The sequence below is a fragment of the Antedon mediterranea genome, chromosome 1 (genome assembly GCF_964355755.1).
Source record: "Antedon mediterranea chromosome 1, ecAntMedi1.1, whole genome shotgun sequence".
In the NCBI taxonomy this organism is placed as follows: Eukaryota; Metazoa; Echinodermata; class Crinoidea; order Comatulida; family Antedonidae; genus Antedon; species Antedon mediterranea.
In genome coordinates, this window is record NC_092670.1 from 24,600,752 (window position 1) to 24,625,700 (window position 24,949).

Below are 24,949 nucleotides of genomic sequence, written 5' to 3' on the forward strand. Positions count from 1 at the left end.
TGGTATTTGATAGAATTCCGGATTGTGTTATGGGTTAAATTTATTGTGGCGTAATTGTTGGCGTTTCTTGTATTGTAGTTGTGAAATTCATTATTTTTGATGAAGAAATGTTTGAAAATATTTGGAAGTTGATTGTTTGAATATCTGTGCATGAATGTGGCGATTTGTAATTTGTTAATATCGAAGATGTTTAGGGTATTAAGTTTAAAGAAAAGGGACTTTGTGTGGGCTATATAGTGAGAATTGGTACAAATGCGAATAGCCCGTTTTTGGAGTTTAAAGAGTTTGTCTAATTTAGAAATATGTGTGGAAGCCCATGGACAGAGAGTTTTATTTTTAGTATCTGTAATTCCCCAAGCAATGTTACAATAGGATAGATAAGGTAAAATTAATGTGTTATATAAAGAAAAGAGGATATTAGAGGGTAGAATATATTTAAGTTTTTTTAAGACACCGATGTTTTTTGAAATTTTATTAGCTATATTTGTTATATGGGTTTTCCAGTTTAAGTTATCATCTATAGTTACACCAAGGAACTGAGAATAAGTAACCCTTTTGATAGGAGTGTTTTCTATATGGATTGTGTTTTGATTGTCATTGTGTGTTCTATTTGGAGAAAAGTGTATATATTCAGTTTTGTTTATATTTAGTGAGAGTCTATTAAGTTTAAGCCAGTGAGATATATGTTTTATTTCCGTATTAAAAATTCTAGTTAAGGTGTTGTAGTCAGGATGGGAGGAAAAAATGTTCGTGTCGTCGACAAACAGGACGTATTCAAAAGAGTTGGAAGCGTTGATGATGTCGTTGACATAGATGAGAAAAAGTAGAGGACCAAGAATTGATCCTTGGGGCACACCGCATGTTATGGGAAGAACTTCTGAGGAGTAGGAGCCGAAAGAGGTGATTTGTTGTCTGTTTTGAAGATAGTTAGAAAGTAGAGATAGAGGAGTTCCACGGATTCCATAGTGACTAAGTTTAGTTAAAAGAATTGTGTGGTTAATAGTGTCAAATGCTTTAGACAAGTCCAAAAATAAGCCAATAGTATGGTGGTTTTTAGATAAGGCGTTAGAGATTTTACTTTGAATGTCCAGGATTGCAAGATCAGTAGAATGTTTTGGTCTGAAGCCATATTGGTTATCATGAAAAGATGTATGTGAAGAAAGAAAGTTGTAAAGTCTATTGTATATAAGGCGTTCGAGTATTTTAGAAAAGCAAGGCAAAATTGAGATTGGACGGTAGTTTTCAAAGGAATGGGAATCATTTTTTTTATGAATAGGAATTACTTTGGCGATTTTTAAAGATGATGGAAATACACCATTAGTTAGTGATAGATTAAAAATGTGGGTAAGGGGTCTGGTAATAAAAGGTCCAATTTTTTTAATAATCGTGGGTTCAATATCATCAAGGCCAGCACTTTTACTGTTTTTTAGATTAGAAATTATTTCAAGAATCTCTTTACCAGATGTAGGTTGGAAGAAAATTGAATTTTGAGTGGGATTCCTTAGATAATCAGTAAAGTTGCCATGAGTAGCCGAAATTTTAGAAGAAAGTTTAGGTCCAATATCAGTAAAATAGCGATTGAATTTATTGGCAATTTGAGATGGGTCAGTAATTTTTGTACCATTATCTGTAAAATAACTAGGTAGCGTCTTTGTGGTGTTTTTACAGAGAATGTTATTAATTATATTCCAGGTTTTTTTAATGTTATTTTTATAGTCGTTAAACTTATTTGTATAGTGTTGCTTACATGATGTTCTTATTAGTCGTGTGAGTTTATTTCTGTAAGTAATGTAATTGGTTTTATTAATCATATTTGGTGTTTTTATATATTTTTTATATAATTTATTTCTAGTGTTTATAGATTTGATTATACCTTTTGTTATCCATGGTTTACAAAGTTTACGTTTGTTAATTTTAGTTCTTGTCTTTGGGAGGTGAGTATCGTATAGTGAAGAAAATCTGTCGAGAAAAATATTGTAGGATTCATTTGCAGAGTTATTTTGGTAGACATCGTCCCAGTTCGTGTTCATTAAGTTAATCCCTAGAGATGCTATATTTTCTTGGTTTATCTTTCTTGAGTAATGTTTTTTGTTACATTTTAAATTTTTTATTTGATTTGAATGGGAATTGTTTAGGATTTGGAATACTGGAAAGTGATCAGTAATGTCGTTAAAAAGAATACCAGGAGTTATTTTTTGGTCAAGTACATTTGTAAAAATATTATCAATAAGTGTAGATGTTTTAGTGGTTATTCTAGTTGGTTTGTCAATTAGAGGATATAAAGATGCTGAGTACATGGTGTTTAAGAATTCATTCGTGTAGTTATGGGTTGAGTGTTTTATAAGGTCTAGGTTAAAGTCACCACAGACAAATAATTGTTTTTTTTCCTTTGTTATTGAATCAATGCAGTTAGAAATGTTGTTTATGAATGGTTGAAAAGAGCTATTAGGAGGCCTATAGATAATACCAACAATGCTATTTTTGGTAATAGATTCTATTTAAATAAATAACGAATCATAATTTTGGTTTGTTGGTAAATTTATATCACTTCTGATTTTGAAATTTAGTTCATCTGAAATGTAAAGGGCAACTCCCCTGCCTCTTTTACCTGCACGGTTAGATTGTATCATTGTGTATCCTTCGATATGAGTGAGTGGAGACGGTACATTGTTGATGTTATCCAACCAGGTTTCACTAAAACCAATAATTTGGAATTTATGATTTAGAGTAAGAAGATAGTTTGTGATGGAATTAAAGTTTTTTATGAGGCTTCGGGAGTTCATATGAAGTATACTGAGATTGGAATTTGTGTTGATTATTTTGTTGTTAAATGAATCACTCAAATAATATTCACATTTATCATTATGATTAGTTATTTCATTAATATAGTCGTAATCATTATTGTCGTTTAGATCAAAAGGATTAAATAGTAATGATTGCAGATTAGAATAATTTATGGTATGATCATTGTTTAACTGTTTTATTTCATGTTTGAATTCATCATCATCAATTATGTGGTTGAAAGGAAGGGTTTCTTCAAGACATTTGCAGCAGTAAAATTTGAGCGAATTTGAGTAGGGAAAACCGGCGCAGGTTGCATGAGAAGGCTTATTGCAAATATCACAGTTAACATATGTGGCTACCCTTATACATTTATCACAAGACACACAAGACATAGAACGAGTATACATTTAAACAATTAATAATAACAATAATAATAATAATAATGAGGTTTATAAATATTCGATTTATCAGATGAATTATAAGTAGGAATAATATTGCATAATCGCACAGAGCACTACAAAATTGCGTAATATGGAAGTTTTAAATTAAATTAAGGCATTGAGGTTGGTTGTTTACTTATTTTTATACCAATATATATGTTTGATAATAGAGTTATTGGTAATTAAAGTAATATTAGTTATACAATGTTTATTCTCAAAGTTATTGATTAAAAGTATTGCTAATAGTATGAAAACAAAGGCAATAATAATGATAGGTATATAAATCAATATACTTCATAATAGTGATTTTAGGGATATCAGTTGTTACAATTATTGAATAGTAGTCGTAATAATATAATAACGGTATTATAATAAAGAAAAATAATAATAATTAATAATACCGTACCGTACCAATTATCAATTAACTATTACGATCAAGTGAATGGTATAGCAATACAAATGAGATGATAATAATACTAGTAATAATAATACCGTAATAACACTAATAATAATAATAATAATAATAATAATAATAATAATAATAATAACAATAACACCAATAATAATAATAATAATAATAAAAGATGATGATGACGATAAACGACAACAGCAGGAGTAATGTAATATAAATAATTTTGGGATCAGACAGGAACAATCAAGGTTTACTGTAGCTGAATCCGCAAAGCGGAACATACAAGCAATATTAATTGATAGTTGATGTTTTAATTACATCTAGAGATTACGGAGGTCGGATGTAGACCTAATGACAATCTTCTTCTTGTTATGCATAAGGCAGTTGATCCGTCCATCGAGCGACCACGCGGCTTCCACAGCGGCATGTGCGCCCGCTTCGCGCAGGAGGGTCATGCGAGAAGGTGTTAAGTTCTCGGTTATGGAGTAAGAAGAATTTTTAAGCAATTTCTTGTTGCGAAATACTTCTGCTCGTGCGCGGTATGTGGAAAATTTTACGGATAATCGGACGAGGCCTCGGTTTAGAACTGCTGCGTGTTTTGTTGTTATGGAGTACTCTCTTCCGTCCAAGTCGATGAGTTCGGTCAATCTCGATTAGTTCCATATCTTCGCAGATGCGTGATGTTATAATATCTAGAGTTAAGGTATCTGTGTTTTCATTTGCCGTTTCGAGTACTCCGTGAATTAGTAGGCAGTTGCGCCTACTGTACTGTTCGAGGTCATCGATCTTGTCCACCATACCGCGATGTTCTTTTCTCAGACGGTCATTTTGCTCTTGTAGAGTAATAATGTCGCCCGCTATAGTCTCGTTTTGTCCATGGAGATGCTACTGTAAATATTTTGGCTAACCTGGTCAATAATAGCGTCACTTATTGATCTTATTACAGTTTCATTTCCGCATATGGATGATATTATTTTATCCATAAGATCGGGTGACGAAAGAATATGTTTGCTTATCGTTGCTGCAACAATACTTACAAGTTCCTTATCGTCTGATAGGAGGAGCTTAACATCTTGCAAAGTAGACGAGTCCTTTGACAACAATGGGCTTTGTTGTTGTACCGGCAAGGCTTCGGTTTCTGGTATGTTGGGTGAATCAGCAGGCTGGGTAGCAGGCTGTTCTCCATCGTTGATCGGGCCTTCGGTAGGCACAGATAAATTATCGGTTGATTTCCCGGTTGTCCGTTTTGATCTTAAATTTGGCTTCGTAGACATCATTTAAAAGCCTTTAGAAGTATTGGTGTTTGATTGATTATGCCGTATAGTGTATAATTATGGAGCAATTTAGAGTTTTTGTGAGCGATCTGAAATGCGTTGTTATCAGTGGCTCGACATGTTAGGTCATGTTTGTCTTGAAATTAAATCAATAATTGTGTTCGTTTTTTTTTTCCGTGGAAGAAAACTGCAAAATGGCCTATTCAAAGAATGGTTTTATATAAATCTTTATTTGTCATGGTTTTTGGGGGACAAAACATCTAATTTGCGTGAATGACTAATATGTACTCATTATATAGCTGAAATATTTGACTGATTAGTAGGCGCATCATAGATGCGGCCGGTCGGAGTGAATTGCGGCCGGTAAATGAACGGTTGCTAATTGGAAGTGATCTATAATATTGGAAGAAGACCAGTAGAATTACTTGTTTTTTTATCACATGATTAAAAACTATTTATGCTTCTTGTCTTTACTCATACAAAATAATATAACGGTCGCTTATGGGAAGTGTCTTAAAGTAAAGTGATCTATAATAATATATAAGAGGACCAGTACAATTAGGCCTACTTGTTTTTTTATCACATGATTATAAATTATTTATTCTTCTTGTCTTTATTCATACAAAATAATATAATGGTGGCTAATTGGAAGTGTTTAAACTAAAGTGATCTTTAACTGGAAGAGGACCAGTATAATTACTTATTTTTATCACATGATTATTATTATATTATTATTTTATTCTTCTTGTCTTTATTCATACCAAATAAAATAATGGTCGCTAATTGAATGTGTTTTAAAATAGACCTGAAATGGATTTTCGATTTTCAAGAAATTCACACATGTTATTTAAATGTATCAAATTAACACAAACCCATACAAATAAAAACAAAATGTATAGTATTTTGAGTAAAAACGAAATTTTAAGATACCATGGTAAATTAGCGAAAATTACTCACGCCATTGCAATATTCTATTTCAACGGCCGTCGGAAGCCCCTATATTCACGACGTCACATATACACACACACACGATGATCGAGAGCGTGCATGCCGCCCGATAGTCAGTGAATGATCGACGGCCTGGAAAGATACCCGAAGCGTTGACACTAATACTAATTTATTCAATATCTAATGTTGTTGAAATATAGGTCCCTAAAATGTACTTCGTTTGTTCTAAAACCCGAATTTAGAAGGCCTACCTCCCAAACCTTTACTAGGCCTAACTAGGCTAGGCCCCCAATCCAGCGCGCGGAGTCGATCCACTACCCACATCATGCGCGGCGAGGCTCCGTTTCATGTGCATCCAAGGACCAAAGCGATATCAACAACTTGCTGCGCTCATTGTCAAGCCAAAGTAAAATATGAATAAAATTCGTTTTCGAACTGCCTGATTCGTGACAAATAAATTATGGCGCTAATGCAGTTTCGTACCCACCCCTTAAAATTACTCAAAATGATTTCAATACTTCATCTAGCCTACTCACGAGTTGTCTACAGCATTCAGCAAGCATAAAATGGTAAAATATCGATAATTTCTTATTTATAACTATTTTTAATCAATTAATAATTGAGCACCCTTCAGAAATCCATCGCCAGCTTAGCTTCGCGAAAATCATCGCTAGGCCTACCGATGAAAGTACGGAGGCCTCATAGGGCATCGATCTATAGAGGACGCTGTTATGATCATATTATGGCGATAATAAAATATTTTTTACATGTTCCTCGTGAAACGGATTTTAAGTTTTTTTCATAAAGAAATATTTTGTGTTTAATTATGTTGTTAATGTTTATTTTGAATGTTGTGTGTTATTGTCTTGTCAAATTATATTTTTTTGTAAGGGTCCCTAATGATCAGCTTCGGCTGGATGGACCACCCTCATAAAATATTGTTGAAATAAATTAATGAATAGTTGCTTCATTATTTAATGTTTTATTTGATTTTATTTTAATAAACACAACATGAAAGAAGATAAAAAAGAAGAAATGAAAGACATGAAATGATGTATTCAGTGTCAGCAGAAGTAAAATAAATTCTAGTAATTGATGGAAAACATTTATTATAATTATTGTATTACTGTACATTACATTTCAATAAATTATATCTTTCTGTTTTTGTTGCATTTCCTATTTCCATGTATTTGAAGAGGTCTTTCATAGGTGAATAAAAAATGTTAATTAATAATAATATACTTCTATAAAATCTTAAAACAGGGAAACCATTAGCGTTTCTAGTATAGCTAGTGATAACAAATACTAAAACAATTAATTCGTCATAGCTTGATTATTGTGTTATAACATTAACAATGTAACTCAGGAATGAAGTACTGTAATTCTTTTTAATCATTTCATTTATTTATTTGACCTACAAACCATAATGTAAAATAAACTTTTAAACAGAGGAAAATTGCCAGGTCAGTACTTATATCTTCAAGAGTCAGCAGTTCCATATTTATCTTCTTTTCTGTGTGAAATTTTACTAGTAAAATGAAAGAACAAATTAAAAACATAACATAATTATGATGATACCCACAATGATGAATACAGCAATTGTATAGTATTTCTTTTTCTTTATTAAAAATACGAAACGCATGTCGGAAATAATGAAAATTATAATTATTTGGTGCGTGCTTTAAACGTTAGTAACTACGCCCTCTATAGAACGCAACTGTTTACTCTATTAATAGAGTTAATGTCCTGTGAGGCCTCCGAACTTTTATCATATATCCAATACCAAATTGGCGAGTAAATCATGTTTTACTTTAAATTAAATTTATACGCTCTTCCACAAGGTCAATTGTTAGTTATACATACAGACTATATTAAAACAATGATTTTGAACACGTAGGGCATTTCTTTGAATTCTTTCCTATTGTCGTTTTGTGGTAATTTACAGCTTTTTATATGTTTAACAAACGTACATAATCAATTGCGTCTGCATCATGCTAGACTACAACTTCCGGTAGTGACGTAATCAGCATATTTTTGGTAATAAAACTTTTTCACTAATCTAGGGAATCTTCTGATATCAATATTCATTAGACCGTACTTTAGTTAGCCAATCAAAATAAACATATAAACAATTTTGCGGCGATGTTGTTGAAGTAAAATATACTGTGTTTTACAATAACCAATTTGGTTAGAGTAAAACACAATGATAAAGAATAGGAAACATTTAATAATATGATAAATGTCATTACATAGCAATTTATCACTGTGTTTTACTATAACCAATTTGGTTAGAGTAAAACACAATGATATAGAATAGGCAACATTTAATAATATGATAAATGACATTTACATAGCAATTTAGCACTGTGTTTTACTATAAACAATTTGGTTAAAGCAAAGCAGAATGATAAAGAATAGGAATTTAATAATATGATATATGACATTTACATAGCAATTTAGCACTGTGTTTTACTATAACCAATTTGGTTAGAGTAAAACACAATGATAAAGAATAGGAAACATTTAATAATATGATATATGACATTCACATAGCAATTTAGCACTGTGTTTTACTATAACCAATTTGGTTAGAGTAAAACACAATGATATAGAATAGGAAACATTTAATAATTTGATAAATGACATTTACATAGCAATTTAGCACTGTGTTTTACTATAACCAATTTGGTTAAAGTAAAACACAATGATAAAGAATAGGAAACACTTAATAATATGATAAATGACATTTACATAGCAATTTAGCACTGTGTTTTACTATAACCAATTTGGTTAGAGTAAAACACAATGATAAAGAATAGGAAACATTTAATAATAATGATTATTTACATAGCAATTTAGCACTGTGTTTTACTATAACCAATTTGGTTATAGTAAAACACAATGATATAGAATAGGAAACATTTAATAATATGATAAATGACATTTACATAGCAATTTATCACTGTGTTTTACTATAACCAATTTGGTTATGGTAAAGCACAATGATATAGAATAGGAAACATTTAATAATATGATAAATGACATTTACATAGCAATTTAGCACTGTGTTTTACTATAACCAATTTGGTTAAAGTAAAACATAATGATAAAGAATAGGAAACATTTAATAATTTGATAAATGACATTCACATAGCAATTTAGCACTGTGTTTTACTATAACCAATTTGGTTATGGTAAAGCACAATGATATAGAATAGGAAACATTTAATAATATGATAAATGACATTTACATAGCAATTTATCACTGTGTTTTACTATATCCAATTTGGTTATGGTAAAGCACAATGATATAGAATAGGAAACATTTAATAATAATGATTATTTACATAGCAATTTAGCACCATGTTTTACTATAACCAATTTGGTTATGGTAAAGCACAATGATATAGAATAGGAAACATTTAATAACATGATAAATGTCATTACATAGCAATTTAGCACTGTGTTTTACTATAACCAATTTGGTTAGAGTAAAACACAATGACAAAGAATAGGAAACATTTAATAATAATGATTATTTACATAGCTAGCAATTTAGCACAATGTTTTACTATAACCAATTTGGTTATGGTAAAGCACAATGATATAGAATAGGAAACATTTAATAATATGATAAATGTCATTACATAGCAATTTAGCACTGTGTTTTACTATAACCAATTTGGTTAGAGTAAAACACAATGATAAAGAATAGGAAACATTTAATAACATGATAAATGACATTCACATAGAAATTTAGCACTGTGTTTTACTATAACCAATTTGGTTAGAGTAAAACACAATGATAAAGAATAGGAAACATTTAATAATATGATAAATGACATTTACATAGCAATTTAGCACTGTGTTTTACTATAACCAATTTGATTAGAGTAAAGCACAATGATAAAGAATAGGAAACATTTAATAATATGATAAATGACATTTACATAGTAATTTATCACTGTGTTTTACTATAACCAATTTGGTTAGAGTAAAACACAATGACAAAGAATACGAAACATTTAATAATAATGATTATTTACATAGCTAGCAATTTAGCACAATGTTTTACTATTTACATTTATACTTACATTTTAACTATGATAAATGATATTTAGCACTGTGCTGGATACAGTAAAACACAAATAAAGAATAGGAAACATATAATAATATGATACATTTACATACAAATTTAGTATTGTGTTTTACTATAGCCAATTTGGTTACAGTAAAACACAATGATAATGAAACATTTATTATATGATATTATTTACATAGCAAAATATTATATTAAACATATCTTATTATCTAAACGTTATGAAAAGAATAGGATACATATAATGTAATAATATAATAAATACAAGTTACATAGTTTATCATCTTGTTTTACAGAACCAATTTGGTGACACAGTTAACACAGTGATAAAGAATAGATACTGTTTTAGGTTATATAACCCTAACCCTAGTTTGAAGCGACATAATAAATTCATCGCGAAAAAGTACGTATCGTATTTAGAAACTTTTGAAATTTGTTAGATATGTTTAATAGGTTCTTACGTCTATAAAACAAACAAAAAATATAAATTTCACAAAAAAATTCGTGATTTTAATAATTTGCATTTCTAAAAATGTACACTTATGAAATACCATACATTTTCCAACACATTTTTACTTCATTGATGATTCCCAGAAATCAAAATAAAACAAATTATGATATTTCTTTTACATTATAGATGTAAGAACCTATATTGAACATGTACCAAATTTCAAACGTTTTTTAAGACGATACATATTTTTATCGATGAATTAAGTATGTGATCGCTTCAAACTAGGGTTAGGGTTAAATAACCTAACAGTTCCATTCTTTAACACTGTGTTTAACTTTTAACCAAATTGGTTTTAGTACAACACAATGATAAACTATGTACATTTTATTTTTCATATTACATTATAGGATACATATAATGTAATAATAATAAATACAAGTTACATAGTTTATCATCTTGTTTTACAGAACCAATTTGGTTACACAGTTAAACACAGTGATAAAGAATAGACACTGTTTTAGGTTATATAACTCTAACCCTAGTTTGAAGCGATCACATACTTAATTCATCGCGAAAAAATACGTATCGTATTCAGAAACATTTGAAATTTGGTAAATATGTTCAATAGGTTCTTACGTCTATAAAACAAACAAAAAATAAAAGTTTCAAGCCAATTTCTTGATTTTAATAATTTGCATTTCTAAACATTTACACTTATGAAAGACAATACATTTCCAACACATTTTTACTTCATTGATGATTCTCAGAAATCAAAATAAAACTATTAGGATATTTCTTTTGCATTATAGATGTAAGAACCTATATTGAACATATCTACCAAATATCAAACGTTTTTCAAGACGATACGTATTTTTAGCGATGAATATTAAATATGTGATCGCTTCAAACTAGGGTTAGGGTTAAATAAACTAAAACAGTTCTATTCTTTATCACTCACTGTGTTTAACTTTTAACCAAATTGGTTATAGTAAAACACAGTGATAAATTGCTATGTAAATGTAATTTATCATGTTATTAAATGTTTCCTATTCTTTATCGTTGAGTTTTACTCTAATCAAATTGGTTATAGTAAAACACAGTGCTAATTAAATTGCTATGTAAATGTTATATATCATATTATTAAATGTTTCCTATTCTTTATCATTGTGCTTTACTCTAACCAAATTGGTTATAGTAAAACACAGTGCTAAATTGCTACGTAAATGTCATTTATCATGTTATTAAATGTTTCTTATTCTTTATCATTGTGTTTTACTCTAACCAAATTGGTTATAGTAAAACACAGTGATAAATTGCTATGTAAATGTAATTTATCATATTATTAAATGTTTCCTATTCTTTATCATTGTGTTTTACTCTAACCAAATTGGTTATAGTAAAACACAGTGATAAATTGCTATGTAAATGTAATTTATCATGTTATTAAATGTTTCCTATTCTTTATCGTTGTGTTTTACTCTAATCAAATTGGTTATAGTAAAACACAGTGCTAAATTGCTATGTAAATGTTATATATCATATTATTAAATGTTTCCTATTCTTTATCATTGTGTTTTACTCTAATCTGATTGGTTATAGTAAAACACAGTGCTAAATTGCTATGTGAATGTCATTTATCATGTTATTAAATGTTTCCCATTCTTTATCATTGTGCTTTACTCTTACCAAATTGGTTATAGTAAAACACAGTGCTAAATTGCTAAATGTCATTTATCATGTTATTAAATGTTTCTTATTCTTTATCATTGTGTTTTACTCTAACCAAATTGGTTATAGTAAAACACAGTGCTAAATTGCTATGTAAATGTAATTTATCATATTATTAAATGTTTCCTATTCTTTATCATTGTGTTTTACTCTAACCAAATTGGTTATAATTTATTTAATTTCATTGCAAAAGACATTTACCTAAATTGCTATTTAAATGTCATTTATCAAATTATTAAATGTTTCCTATTATTTATCTGGTTATATAGTAAAACACTGTGCTAAATTGCTATTGTATTAAGGACGAGTTCCGAGAAGATGTATTCAAAGCTACAACCAATCAGAACAGTGTTAATCAATATAGTCCATGGCTAAAGCCAATCAGAAACGTCCAAATCGCAATAACCCCTAGGCTAATAGAAATTATTGGTCCGAGTAGCCTTTTCAACCAGACGTTGCGAGGTTTAAAAAGTAAAACATGATTTACTCGCCAGTTTGGTATAGTTTATATACCTGGGCCTAGCGATGATTTTCGCGAAGCTAAGCTGGCGATGTATTTCCGAAGGGTGCTCAGTATTAATTGATTAAAAATAGTTTTAAATAAAAAATTATCGATTTTTTACAATTTTATGATTGCAGAATGTTGTAGACAACTCGTGAGTAGGTTGGATGAAGATTTTGAGTAATTTTAAGGGGTGGGTACGAAACTGCATTAGCGCCTAAATTATCATCTCATATTACTAATTTAATTCTGCTAAACTAAACACACACATTTTAGCAGTATAAATTACGAACGATACAAAATACACAAACGGAAAATATGGATACGCATCATTGCGCACGGAGCTGTATCCCGGACAACGTTGCCAGGCCAACTTCGGTATTGCCAGAAAAAAAACCGTTGATTTTAAATCGTCATTTACTCGATAAATAACCGTTTATACGGTAATAATTTTATCTAAAAAAATTCTAAATACGTTTCTGCAAATGCACAAGCATTTTTTAGAAAATACTCCATAGATTTCAAGAGTTATAGCCAAAAAACTGCAAATTGTCCATTGGAGGGATAGGAATATATTCGCAAAGTGACGTCACCCGCGAATTTTTTTGATTTTCAAATAGGGCTTTCCCCAAAAGGGCCAATTTATATTTTGTAACAATATACATTCTATCAACACCTAATAGCCCCCAAAACATCATTCTAAAATGAAAAAAATCGAAAATCCATTTCAGGTCCATTTTAAGCGAATATCTTTGAAAAATAAAAAGTAGTTTAATTGACATTATTAACAATAGTTGTCCGTTAAAGTGCATGCGCGATCGCGATCAAAACCTGAATCTCAAATCTCAACCACGGACGGTATTCAATCCATGGGTCAGACATTATTAACCCATTGACCCCTAAGTTTATTTTGCTCCCCTGGGACCCAAAAAGCATATGTCATATAATTAACCCTAACTTTTTTTCTAAACACAGACATTAAAAAAATTAAAAAACAAAAATAATGCAAAGGACATTTTATTTCCAAATATGTTATCAAATTTGTGTTACAACTTATTTTGGCGGAGTATGGATTATGCAAATTTTAGAAATATTTTAGGAAAATTATTAAAAATTTGTAATTTATCTTTGACTACCAAATGCACAAAAATTAATAAATATTTCATAATAAAACTCATCTCTTCATCAGAACCTATTTCTTCTCTTCAAAATAAGACCAAACTTGACCATTATGAATGACCGGTTTCGAAATTATGAAGAAATTAGTAGACTGACTCATCCGACGATGACCATATGGGGCCTAGGCCTATCGGGAGCCGCCCCGAGAGCGTCCTCGCCGCTGTTTGTTCACCGGGAATGTTAAAAAAAACATCCCGAAAGCGACTTGGAATTCGCGATTCCCACGCGCACCGGCATCCCTCGGGAGCTTAGTCCGCTGTTTTAGACGTGTAGCTTGCAGAAAATTTGACGAAAATGCGTCGAAAACTTATGAAATTAAAACAAGTTTGGTATCAAAATGTTTGTCAAAAGTTATGCTTCAATAAACTGACCTTTGCGCAGAGTTTGAACAAATATTTCATGCCCATAATGCATCTGACATGTCAGGGTTCATATTACAATCAAAGGTAAACAATATGGCGCGGCCCTTGTGAGGACATCTTCACGACTTTTCTCCGGTAGAAAAATCACATTTTTACATGGAAATATGACGATTTAGACACTGTAACTGATACATAATCTTTATTTATTATACATTTATTGTATACAAGCTTCAAAATAGTGATTATTAGAAATAAAGATGGATTTTAGACGATTTTACGTTGTATGTCTAGGCCTAGATTCATTCAACGCGCCTGTCGCGTTTCGAACAGCGTGCTTCGAAAAACGGTTATATTTTCGAATTTTATTTTCAAACTAACTTCAACAATTGTTTTTATATATTTAGAAGCATATTTTTTAAAAAAAAGTTGTGAGTATTTTGTATAATTTGTTGTTACGATTCATGCACAGCAAACTGCGCATGTAAATTCGATTTACTTTTTTTTTGTTGAAAATTTGTTTACAATGACCTTGACTTTTAACCTTTTGAGCGCTTTAAGCGCTTATCGTGGTGAATCGGTTAAACGGGCCGGACGCGATTTTTTTTTTCGTACATAAGTTGGGGACCCCCTCATGAAACGTCACAAAATAAACATGAATAATTCATCAGTTTAATTTGTTGTTCCGTGTGCACCCAAGCGTATAGCAACAAGAAGTGATTACACAACTGCGATACGATACTTTCTACTTCTACAGTAGGCCTAGAATTCTAAGTCAATTCACGTGATTGCCTTCGCGCACTCTTCTTCACACAAAATGTGTCGAGTCGAGGCTAATCGACAGCTAGGCAAGACATTAAACTAAGTAGTAAGTCATTGGACATAGCCCAAAGAAAGCTTAGAACCACAAGAATAAAGAATGTGTATAATTTGTGTAATGTATTTTTTTAATTCTGCTATTTTATTATCAAACAATATGCATGTACTCAAAGGAACTTTAAAAATGCGCGTATATGAACACATGAGATGGGAAGATTTGACCCACGAGAATAAAAAATGTATTTTTCTGTAATGTTTATTGTTTAATTTTGCTGACTTATTACTGGGATTGTGTCATACTCGGATAGTGTAACTATCTTTGGTCATACCTAACACACACACGTCACACACACCCACACAGCTACTACTAGAATAGACATGGGTTTAGAGACTAATAATTAGGCCTAATAGTATTAATAGAAACTATAATTTTAACACGTAATTCTTTAGTAATAAATTATATTAAAAACACCATAAACTAAAGGCTGATTATTTCGACAATCCACACAAAACGCCGCTATTCTTCTATGAAATCGCACGCCGCAACAACAGCGGAGATAGGCCTAGAATCGTACCGCACTTGTGTAATCACTTCTTGTTGCTATACGCTTGGGTGCACACGGAACAAGAAAATTTAACTGATGAATTATTCATGTTTATTTTGTGACGTTTCATGAGGGGGTCCCCAATTACTTATGTACGAAAAAAAAAATCGCGGGCCGGACAGCATTAAATTGTTGGAAAACGCCCGCGAACCTGTTAAAACATGCAACTGGACACTATCCAATGCTGAAAAGTGTCCATCCGGACAGACACATCAATCAATCTTACACCGGAACGAACCGCGGCCGGAGTACTTGGTCTGTATTTCTCTAGCCAGTCCACGAGCTACACACTACAGCATGAGGGCAGGAACTCTGTTTATTACGTGTTTCCGCAAGCGTAATTTTTTTTTCCAGGACGAACGTGGGCAGAAACCATGAATAATTCATGATTAATTATGACATAATAGGGAACATTATAGAGGGCGCACGCTTTCCGCAACACACTTCCCGCTGCAATCATTTTGGGCCGGGTGATCGATCTTCTAAAAGAAAAATACGATATTGATCAATCACAAAATTATTGTTGGTTGATACGAAGCGAGGCGCGCGTAAGTGTAGTGTGTGTGCGTTTGAAAATGGCTTCAGATCCTTCATCTTTACGTCGTGCGAGCGAAAGAGTTATTTGTAATTTACAAAAAGGTGAGAAGTTAAACTAGGCCTATTAGGCCTAGCCTATATCTATATAAATACTAGCCCCATTACATGGTAGGCCTAAGCCTAGACCTACTGCTAACTAGTACTAGCTAGGCCTAGTTAGCTAGCCCTGCCAGTATAGGTCCGGGCCCCTAAACTATGAGGCTAGAGTATAGGCCTAGTAGTAGGCCTAGGCTAGCCTAAATTGTAGGTCTCCTTCTAGCATATCCTAGTAGCTAGCTATCTTTACCTTTTTGGTACTACCTCTACTCTAGCTAGCCTAGTCTCTACTAGGTCCTACTTTTTTAGGGAGACCCTGGCTACAGTAGTCTGGGCGGAGTATGGTCGAAGCGGCCGCCAAGCAAAGCGGCCGCCAGTTACATACAGCTGTATGTATGGTCAAACCAATAAATATAAGCCAAATCGTGAACTATCGAATCTTTATATTTCTATAAAAATTAAGTTTGCCGATAAATTAATGTATATTTTATTTGTATTTTAATACTGTATTAACTAACTAAATATATTTACATATACTATCGAATCATTAATAATTTACGTTTGTATCATAATCTACGTACTATTGAACCTTTATATCTCATTTACTATTATTTATTTATATCTCTTTTTTTTAATATTGGCAGTGAAGGGAAAAAATAACGTTGAACTAACCCGACGTTTCTCGAGCACTCTCCTATTGAATCTTTATACATACGTATTGCATTAATAATTTACGTACGGTATTGCCGAATCTTTATATCTCATTTACATACTATCGAAACTTTATACTGTACAGTATTGCAATAATTTACGTACGGTATTGCCGAATCTTATATCTCGTTTACTTTACTCTCGAATCTTCATACAGTATTGCAATAATTTACGTACGGTATTGCCGAATCTTTATATCTCATTTACATACTATTGAATCTTCATACAGTATTGCAATAATAATTTACGTACGGTATTGCCGAATCTTTATATCTCGTTTACTTTACTATCGAATCTTCATACAGTATTGCAATAATGATTTACGTACGGTATTGCCGAATCTTTATATCTCGTTTACTTTACTATCGAATCTTCATACAGCAGTATTGCAATAATTTACGTACGGTATTGCCGAATATTTATATCTCGTTTACTTTACTATCGAATCTTCATACAGTATTGCAATAATAATTTACGTACGGTATTGCCGAAACTTTATATCTCGTTTACTTTACTATCGAATCTTTATACAGTATTGCAATACTAATTTACGTACGGTATTGCCGAATCTTTATATCTCGTTTACTTTACTATCGAATCTTCATACAGTATTGCAATAATAATTTACGTACGGTATTGCCGAATCTTTATATCTCGTTTACTTTACTATCGAATCTTTATACAGTATTGCAATACTAATTTACGTACGGTATTGCCAAATCTTTATATCTCATTTAGGCCTACATACTATCAAATCTTCATACAGTATTGCAATAATAATTAACGTACGGTATTGCCGAATCTTTATATCTCATTTACAATGTGTACTATCGAATCTTGTTTTTTTATTGATTAGTAATAGGGTGTGTTATACATTAAGTGTTATTCCATTGTAATACATTGTTTGTGTTTTCAATAAAGCAACATGGGGACGAAAACGCGACCTTCTACAGCCGGCCGTGTAGTTATTAGCAGAAATTCGCGTAATTAATTACCGTACCGTACAGACACTTGCATCTTATTTTAGTATTTAAAACTCATTTTAAATTGATCAATATTTATATCTGAAGGTATAAAATAATTTAGGATATTAAATAAATGAATTGATGTCATCATGTTATTGTAATTATTATGATTGCGAACACTACTACAGTAGTTACTTTACTAATTAATTAATATACAATAACAAATATATATATTTTGATATAATTTATTGAAAATATATATACATTATTCTTAATAATTGGCTTATTATATATTATATTAATATACAATACAAACACCACAATGTATTTTATTGACTTTATTAAACATATCATTTAGAACAGTTAAAGTAAGTAATCATCGATTCGCCATTTCGTTTAAAAGAACGTATCACATTCAATCTGTAAAAAAAGAGAATAAATTACATAATAATTTAGATTGTTATTTACGTCCGAGGTAAAGAAAACCTGTCGAAACAATGACAATCAAAGATTACAAAACAACGACAATCAAAGCGCACACGGCGTTCCATACAAATTACCGTTATTGAACTAGCGGCCGCTTTGGTTGGCGGCCGCTTCGACCGTAATCCGTCTGGGCTGCGGAACTTTGAAACACATGACATACCACTACGGCCTAGGCTAGCTAGGCCTATAGGGCCTATCAATCAAGTATTTCTGTATCTGACCAGTCTTATAAACATTTTATAGTTTGTATTTTTTTTTTATATTTCAGATGATGAAGGTGAATGGAATGGAAACTTTTGCTTCATCCAAGCAGCTGATACACAGTATGGAATGATTAACAGCTATGTAGATCGTGGAGACGGTAGTAAATGGGATAAGGAACGAAAGCTTACCAGACGAGCCATAGATGCAGCCAATAACATGCATCCTAAGCCAAAGTTTTTTATTGTCTGTGGTGATCTAGTTGATTCATTTCCAGGTAAAGCATGTCATACAACTTATAATTTAAGTTTATTTATATTTTGTGAGTGGAAAAGCTTTTTTATTGAACAGAGTTGTGAATGCGATCCCTCCAGCATTTCTAGATAGAAGACACTTGATATCTCTAGAGTGTCTTCTGCTGTTAATGTGAAAGAGGTATAATTGCATTGGTGCAGATAAGTACTTTACTAATACAATGACACAAAAAAAAAGATTAGAGGAATTTCTTATTAAAAAATAAATATATTAATCTACCTTAATTAATTTCTTTTTTAAAACTAGGTACTTCATCAGATGACAAAGTAAAAAAAGAACAGATACAAGATTTTAAAATAGATTTTAAAACACTAGACAGCAATATACCACTGATATGCGTGTGTGGTAACCACGATGTTGGGAACTCTCCTACACAAGATAGCGTAGAAAAATATAAGGAATCGTTCGGAGATGACTACTTCAGTTTTTGGGTTGGTGGAGTCAAATTCCTGGTGCTAAATTCACAGTATTATAAAGACTCAAGTCAAGTTCCAGAACAAAAGGAAGAACAAGATGTGTGGCTGGAGACACAATTACAAAGTTTGTTTTATTGTTTTATCAGAACCCCTTTATACTACCATAATGACTCTTTAATACTACCTCCAATTTAATATTTACCATTGCTACTACTGTATTATTATACACAATTAATATAATATACTGTAGTGTTTAATTGACAGCCCCTTCTTAGTATAGTACTACCATAATGACTACAAATCTACCTCCAACAGTCTTTTGATCTGTCAATATTATTTTAATGTGTGTAATTTGTATTTCTGTAATTGTGCAGTATAATTACATAGATAGATTTTCATATCTTTTCTTTAATATTATTTAATAAGTGTGTTTTCAAAGAGGTAACAACTGATTATCTCATATCTTTCGCCATTGATGTGTTTAGTTATGTATTTAGCTTGGTGCATTGTTCCCTTTAATTGTGAAACACCTTCGATTTTGGACAGTGTCAACACTTCAAGTTGAATCTTAAACATCAGGTTGACCCTTAATAGTATGTAAACAGATTGAAAAAAAATATATATTTTGAGATGGGTGTTGAATAAACACTAGGAGATTTACTGGGAGGGGTTATATGCTACCTTGTACATTTAATGCCTTTTGATTTCTCATTTGGAAGTATTTTCTCACGTTCTGCGATTGGCAAGCTAACAGTTAGCTCCGATCTGGATTACAGTCTGCTAGTGTGAAACAGGCCCTAGTTTGATTTAACAAACAATTGACAAATCTAAATTGTTGTTTCATACCGCTTAACTTATTATTACATAATACACAAATCTCATAGGAAGTTGGAAATCCTCTGACCCTGTATTAATCACTGGCTTCTTTGTCATTCAGAGAAATGTGTTTTTGTGTTTGTTAGTTTACCTTACTACATACAAAACAAAACCACTATGACATTCTTGTAGGATATACGGTATGACATACAGTAATTTCACAGATCTATATTACCACTACCAGGATCTGGTGATAGATAACAAATTTGATTTGATCTATCTAGAACGCAACACAAGGACGTACATGCAACGCAAGTAATTTGACCAATCACAAGTGATGGTTATTCAAACTATCACTTGTCATTGGTCAACCCGCTTGCGTTATGGTTATGTCCTTATGTGTTGTGTTTCTAGTGGGAACCAAGCAGTAAATAAATATAAAACAACCAATTAGGATATTTGTAATAATAATCACTTCAGGCTAGTTCAGTAAAACTATGTACGATACAAAATTCAATTACATTTTTTTAGATGATGGATGGCAACATCTTGTGGTATTCCACCATATTCCATGGTTTTTAGAATCTCCAGATGAAGAGGATCAATATTTCAATATTGATATAGATGTCAGGAAGACAATGTTAAAAAGGTTTCACGATGCAGGTGCGTAGTTGTAATAATTTCTCCATAATCATTTGTATTAATAATGATGATGATGAAACAATGATAACAAATAGGAGATAATTCAATTCAATTCAACTTTATTTCAGACAAACTGTCCATATGAAACATATAAATACAATAAAAAATAATACAAAGCATTATGTGACAACCATCATGGAGAGAGGGCTAATAATTATTTGTTGACATATAGTGCCTCTTAAAATACATGTGGATTATGTTTTGGGATTTATTGGATGTAGACTGTAGACATTATTATATTATTGATTACTATAGTTTACAAAACAACACATTATTATGGCTATACTGATACTAGTTAACACACGTAAAAGTATACATGAAATTATATATACAGAAGTTCAATCCATTTTCTATGCAACTTTGAATCTTTTAGAATACGAGAAAAAACGCATGTAATTAAAGTATTACAGCTTTTTTCAATTTTTGTTTAAAAAAAAAAAAAAATTTATATAACCCGAGCACATCGTTCAATTCAATACAGATCCACTGGCCAGTAAAACCCATAGCGGGCATGTAACACTTCCCAGTAACTGGCCTGTATTCAACAGACACTAAAATTATTTATGGCCAATAAGTTTGAATTCAGACCACCAAATCTGTGGTTTACTTGAATATAATAATTTCATGGACATTCCGTCGGCTTTGTGTTCATTTTCAGTTCCCTATTTTCACATAACAAGTGTAAGGAGCATCACTCAATGGTCTTTGAAAGATGAGACAATTATTCTTTCCAAATTATTGCTTTAGTTTGGCATCAATTATGCTATTGATTTTCATATAATTTAGTTATCAATTAATAATATTTGTATTAATTTTATCATTTAGGAGTTAAGAAAATATTCTGTGGGCATTATCATCGAAATGCAGGTGGATTTGACGAAGATTTGGAAGTTGTGGTGACCTCTGCTGTCGGCTGCCAAATGGGAGAAGATAAATCTGGTTTTCGAGTTGTTACTGTAAAAGAAACAGAGATTCAACACAAGTATTATGACCTGGGCCAAGTTCCAAAAAACATTGATCTAGAATAAGTATTAAGTTTTGATGTAATATATGTATTAGCCAAAGTTCATATTTACCTAAAATGTTTATTTTTTTTAATTTTTCTAATATTTCTTACCTTCCATAATTGTGCAAATGACTTCTATTACAATGCATATTTACAGTGTAATCATTTTCACTGCATTAAAAAAAAAGGAGTGGTAATTTGGGTAAATGCACACAAAAAAAATGGATTTATTAGGACAGATCCACGATGGGCACACTTTACAGTCATGTGACCCTAATTCCTAATTTTCAGGAAAAATTTATGAAATATATTAAGCTATTATAATAATAACTATTGATATTAACAGAGCTTTCTTGTTTTATTGTTTGAACATATTACGTTTAAGGAAAACAGTACTAAATAACAATAGTGTAGCCTTTTGTTTATTTCCAATAATATTCGAGTAGCTAAAATCTTGTAATAGTTAAATTATGCTGCTCATTTTACTTGTATATATTGTTTTCAGCGTGAGATTATAAAGAAAAAAACTGTATAGTATTGGAGAGAGTATATATCTAGTTTTAGTCTTGTTAGATGTTTATATTGGAGTATGTTAATATATATATATCTAAACCATCTAAATTTCTATTATCTCAGGGTTTTATATTATGTCATAGCATTTCTATGCAAATGTAAATGGTAGATCCGAATTTAAAATTTCTATTGTTTATTTGGAAATATAAACCACTTTTTAAAAATTGCTTATTTCACAATGCTCTTTTTCTTTACCGCCAACGGAAAAAAGTGGGGTTATTATCAATGTTTATGCTTTATGGTAAACAATAGAAACTTTATCCCCGGAGCTGCCCTTTAAAGTAGAACATTTTATTATTAATGTGTTTAAGAATTATAAATTGTATTATACCATATTATCCACTGAAGCATAGTTGTAAATGTATGTTTAATGTTTAGTCAATGCAATACGCGGTGCTACTGTACTTTCGCACTCAATCTCGCAAGATTGTCCCAATTTTAAAATATTTACACGCTGCGCAGCGGTGACAGTGAGTGACTGTGCAGTCTTATGCCCGGTTAGGTGCGAAATTACAAAAGAGCCCAATACGCTGGATCGGTAGGCGTCAACAATTAGTTTTGAGTAATAGTAATAGTAATACAACCAAAGTGCCTCATTAAAATTGCCTTTGTTGGTAGTAATGTTCAATTATTGTGCTTTCATAACTGTATGGTGTTTATATTTTACTATCAAGAAGTAGTAGGCCTATACTACTGTTGTTCACACTAACTGTACAGTACGTATTTGTCACTGGACCTAAAATATCAAGTGTGGTTGTTTACTTCTAATTCCTTTTTTTTTTTATTATGTTTTCTTTGATTTCCCTTATTTATGTTTTCTTTGATTTCCCTTATTTATGTTTTTCTTTTCTTATTTATTTTTTCTGATTTATTTACATTTTTTTTATATTTTGTCTATTGAAACCCATTCACTTATTTTATTCGCTTTATAATATTATAAACATTATTTTTGTAAGGTTTGTCTAAACGTTTAGAGTATTCTAAAAACAATCTGAAATAGTCCACTTTAGAATATTATTTCATACAATAACAATGCATTGTAACGTAAGGAACGTATTCATTTAAATATAAGATAGTTTAAACATTTTTACAATTATTCTTTTTTATTTCTTTTACTGTGCAAACCAAAAAATACAAGTTTTGAAATTTATAATAATAGACATATTTTTTCTTTATTACTTTACTTTTTGTATAATGTTATTTTATGCTAATAAATCAAAGACAAAACATGTATCTAATAAGACAATTCGTCTGGGTCTAAAGCGTGGTTCCCACAAGAACGCAACGCATCGACGTATTGACGTAAAGTGATGTATTGCGTAAAGCTTGGTTTCCACTAGCGACGCAACGTAAGAAAATATCCTTCTAATAATTGTGTTTGCCCCCGCCTGCGTGAAATCAAACCAAATCATTCTTGTGTCTTCGGTTCCCACTTTTGATCACGCAATACATCACTTTGCGTCAATACGTCGCTGCGTTGCGTTCTAGTGGGAACCACGCTTAATTAAGTGTGAACCGACAACGCAATAATGCTGCAAACATCGCAGGTTTGATTTCGCGCAGGCGGGGGCAAACACAATTATTGGAAGGGCATTTTCTTACGTTGCGTAAGTTGCGTTACGTTGTGTCGCTAGTGGGAACCAAGTTTAAGCGGCGCTTCATAAGCCCGGGGAGGACGTGCACATAATCCCGTTCATACAAAAGTTCTGCTTCTGTGACGTATCGACGCAAATGGCTGTATGGCGTAATCACAAGTGGGAACCGACGACGCAACAGTGCAGCAAAAATCACAGGTTTGATTTCACGCAGGCGGGGGGGCAAACACAATTACTGGAAGGGCATTTTCTCACGTTGTGTAGGTTGCGTTACGTTTCTTTGCTAGTGAGAACGCAATACATCACTTTGCGTCAATACGTCGCTGCGTTGCGTTCTAGTGGGAACCACGCTTTAAAGAATAGATCCTCAAACAACTTTGTACTGGTTTCTGCTACGTTGCATTGCCCAGCTTGCTTGAAATGTCTGTTCCGATTTTATAATAATTTTGTACCAACAGGATGTCCATTTCATACAATAACAATGCATTGTAACGTAAGGAACGTATTCATTTAAATATAAGATAGTTTAAACATTTTTACAATTATTCTTTTTTATTTCTTTTACTGTGCAAACCAAAAAATACAAGTTTTGAAATTTATAATAATAGACATATTTTTTCTTTATTACTTTACTTTTTGTATAATGTTATTTTATGCTAATAAATCAAAGACAAAACATGTATCTAATAAGACAATTCGTCTGGGTCTAAAGCGTGGTTCCCACAAGAACGCAACGCATCGACGTATTGACGTAAAGTGATGTATTGCGTAAAGCTTGGTTTCCACTAGCGACGCAACGTAAGAAAATATCCTTCTAATAATTGTGTTTGCCCCCGCCTGCGTGAAATCAAACCAAATCATTCTTGTGTCTTCGGTTCCCACTTTTGATCACGCAATACATCACTTTGCGTCAATACGTCGCTGCGTTGC

At 31.6% G+C, this 24,949-nt stretch overlaps 1 protein-coding gene across 2 annotated transcripts; it reads left to right on the forward strand.

The window, feature by feature from the left end:
- The first annotated feature begins 5,997 nt into the window (after positions 1 to 5,997).
- LOC140063526 (serine/threonine-protein phosphatase CPPED1-like) lies at positions 5,998 to 23,577 on the forward strand. Of its 2 annotated transcripts, none has more exons than XM_072109879.1 (5): positions 5,998 to 6,058; positions 18,709 to 18,873; positions 19,158 to 19,451; positions 20,675 to 20,806; positions 21,671 to 23,577. In XM_072109879.1, exons 2-5 carry the CDS (start codon positions 18,726 to 18,728, stop codon positions 21,871 to 21,873), a joined length of 777 nt encoding a protein of 258 aa, XP_071965980.1. In that variant the 5' UTR covers positions 5,998 to 6,058; positions 18,709 to 18,725; the 3' UTR covers positions 21,874 to 23,577. The 2 variants fall into 2 exon arrangements, with proteins under 2 accessions (XP_071965980.1, XP_071965979.1); XM_072109878.1 differs by lacking the exon at positions 5,998 to 6,058 and adding an exon at positions 16,154 to 16,239 and having other exon boundaries at positions 18,664 to 18,873.
- The last annotated feature ends 1,372 nt before the right edge of the window (positions 23,578 to 24,949 follow it).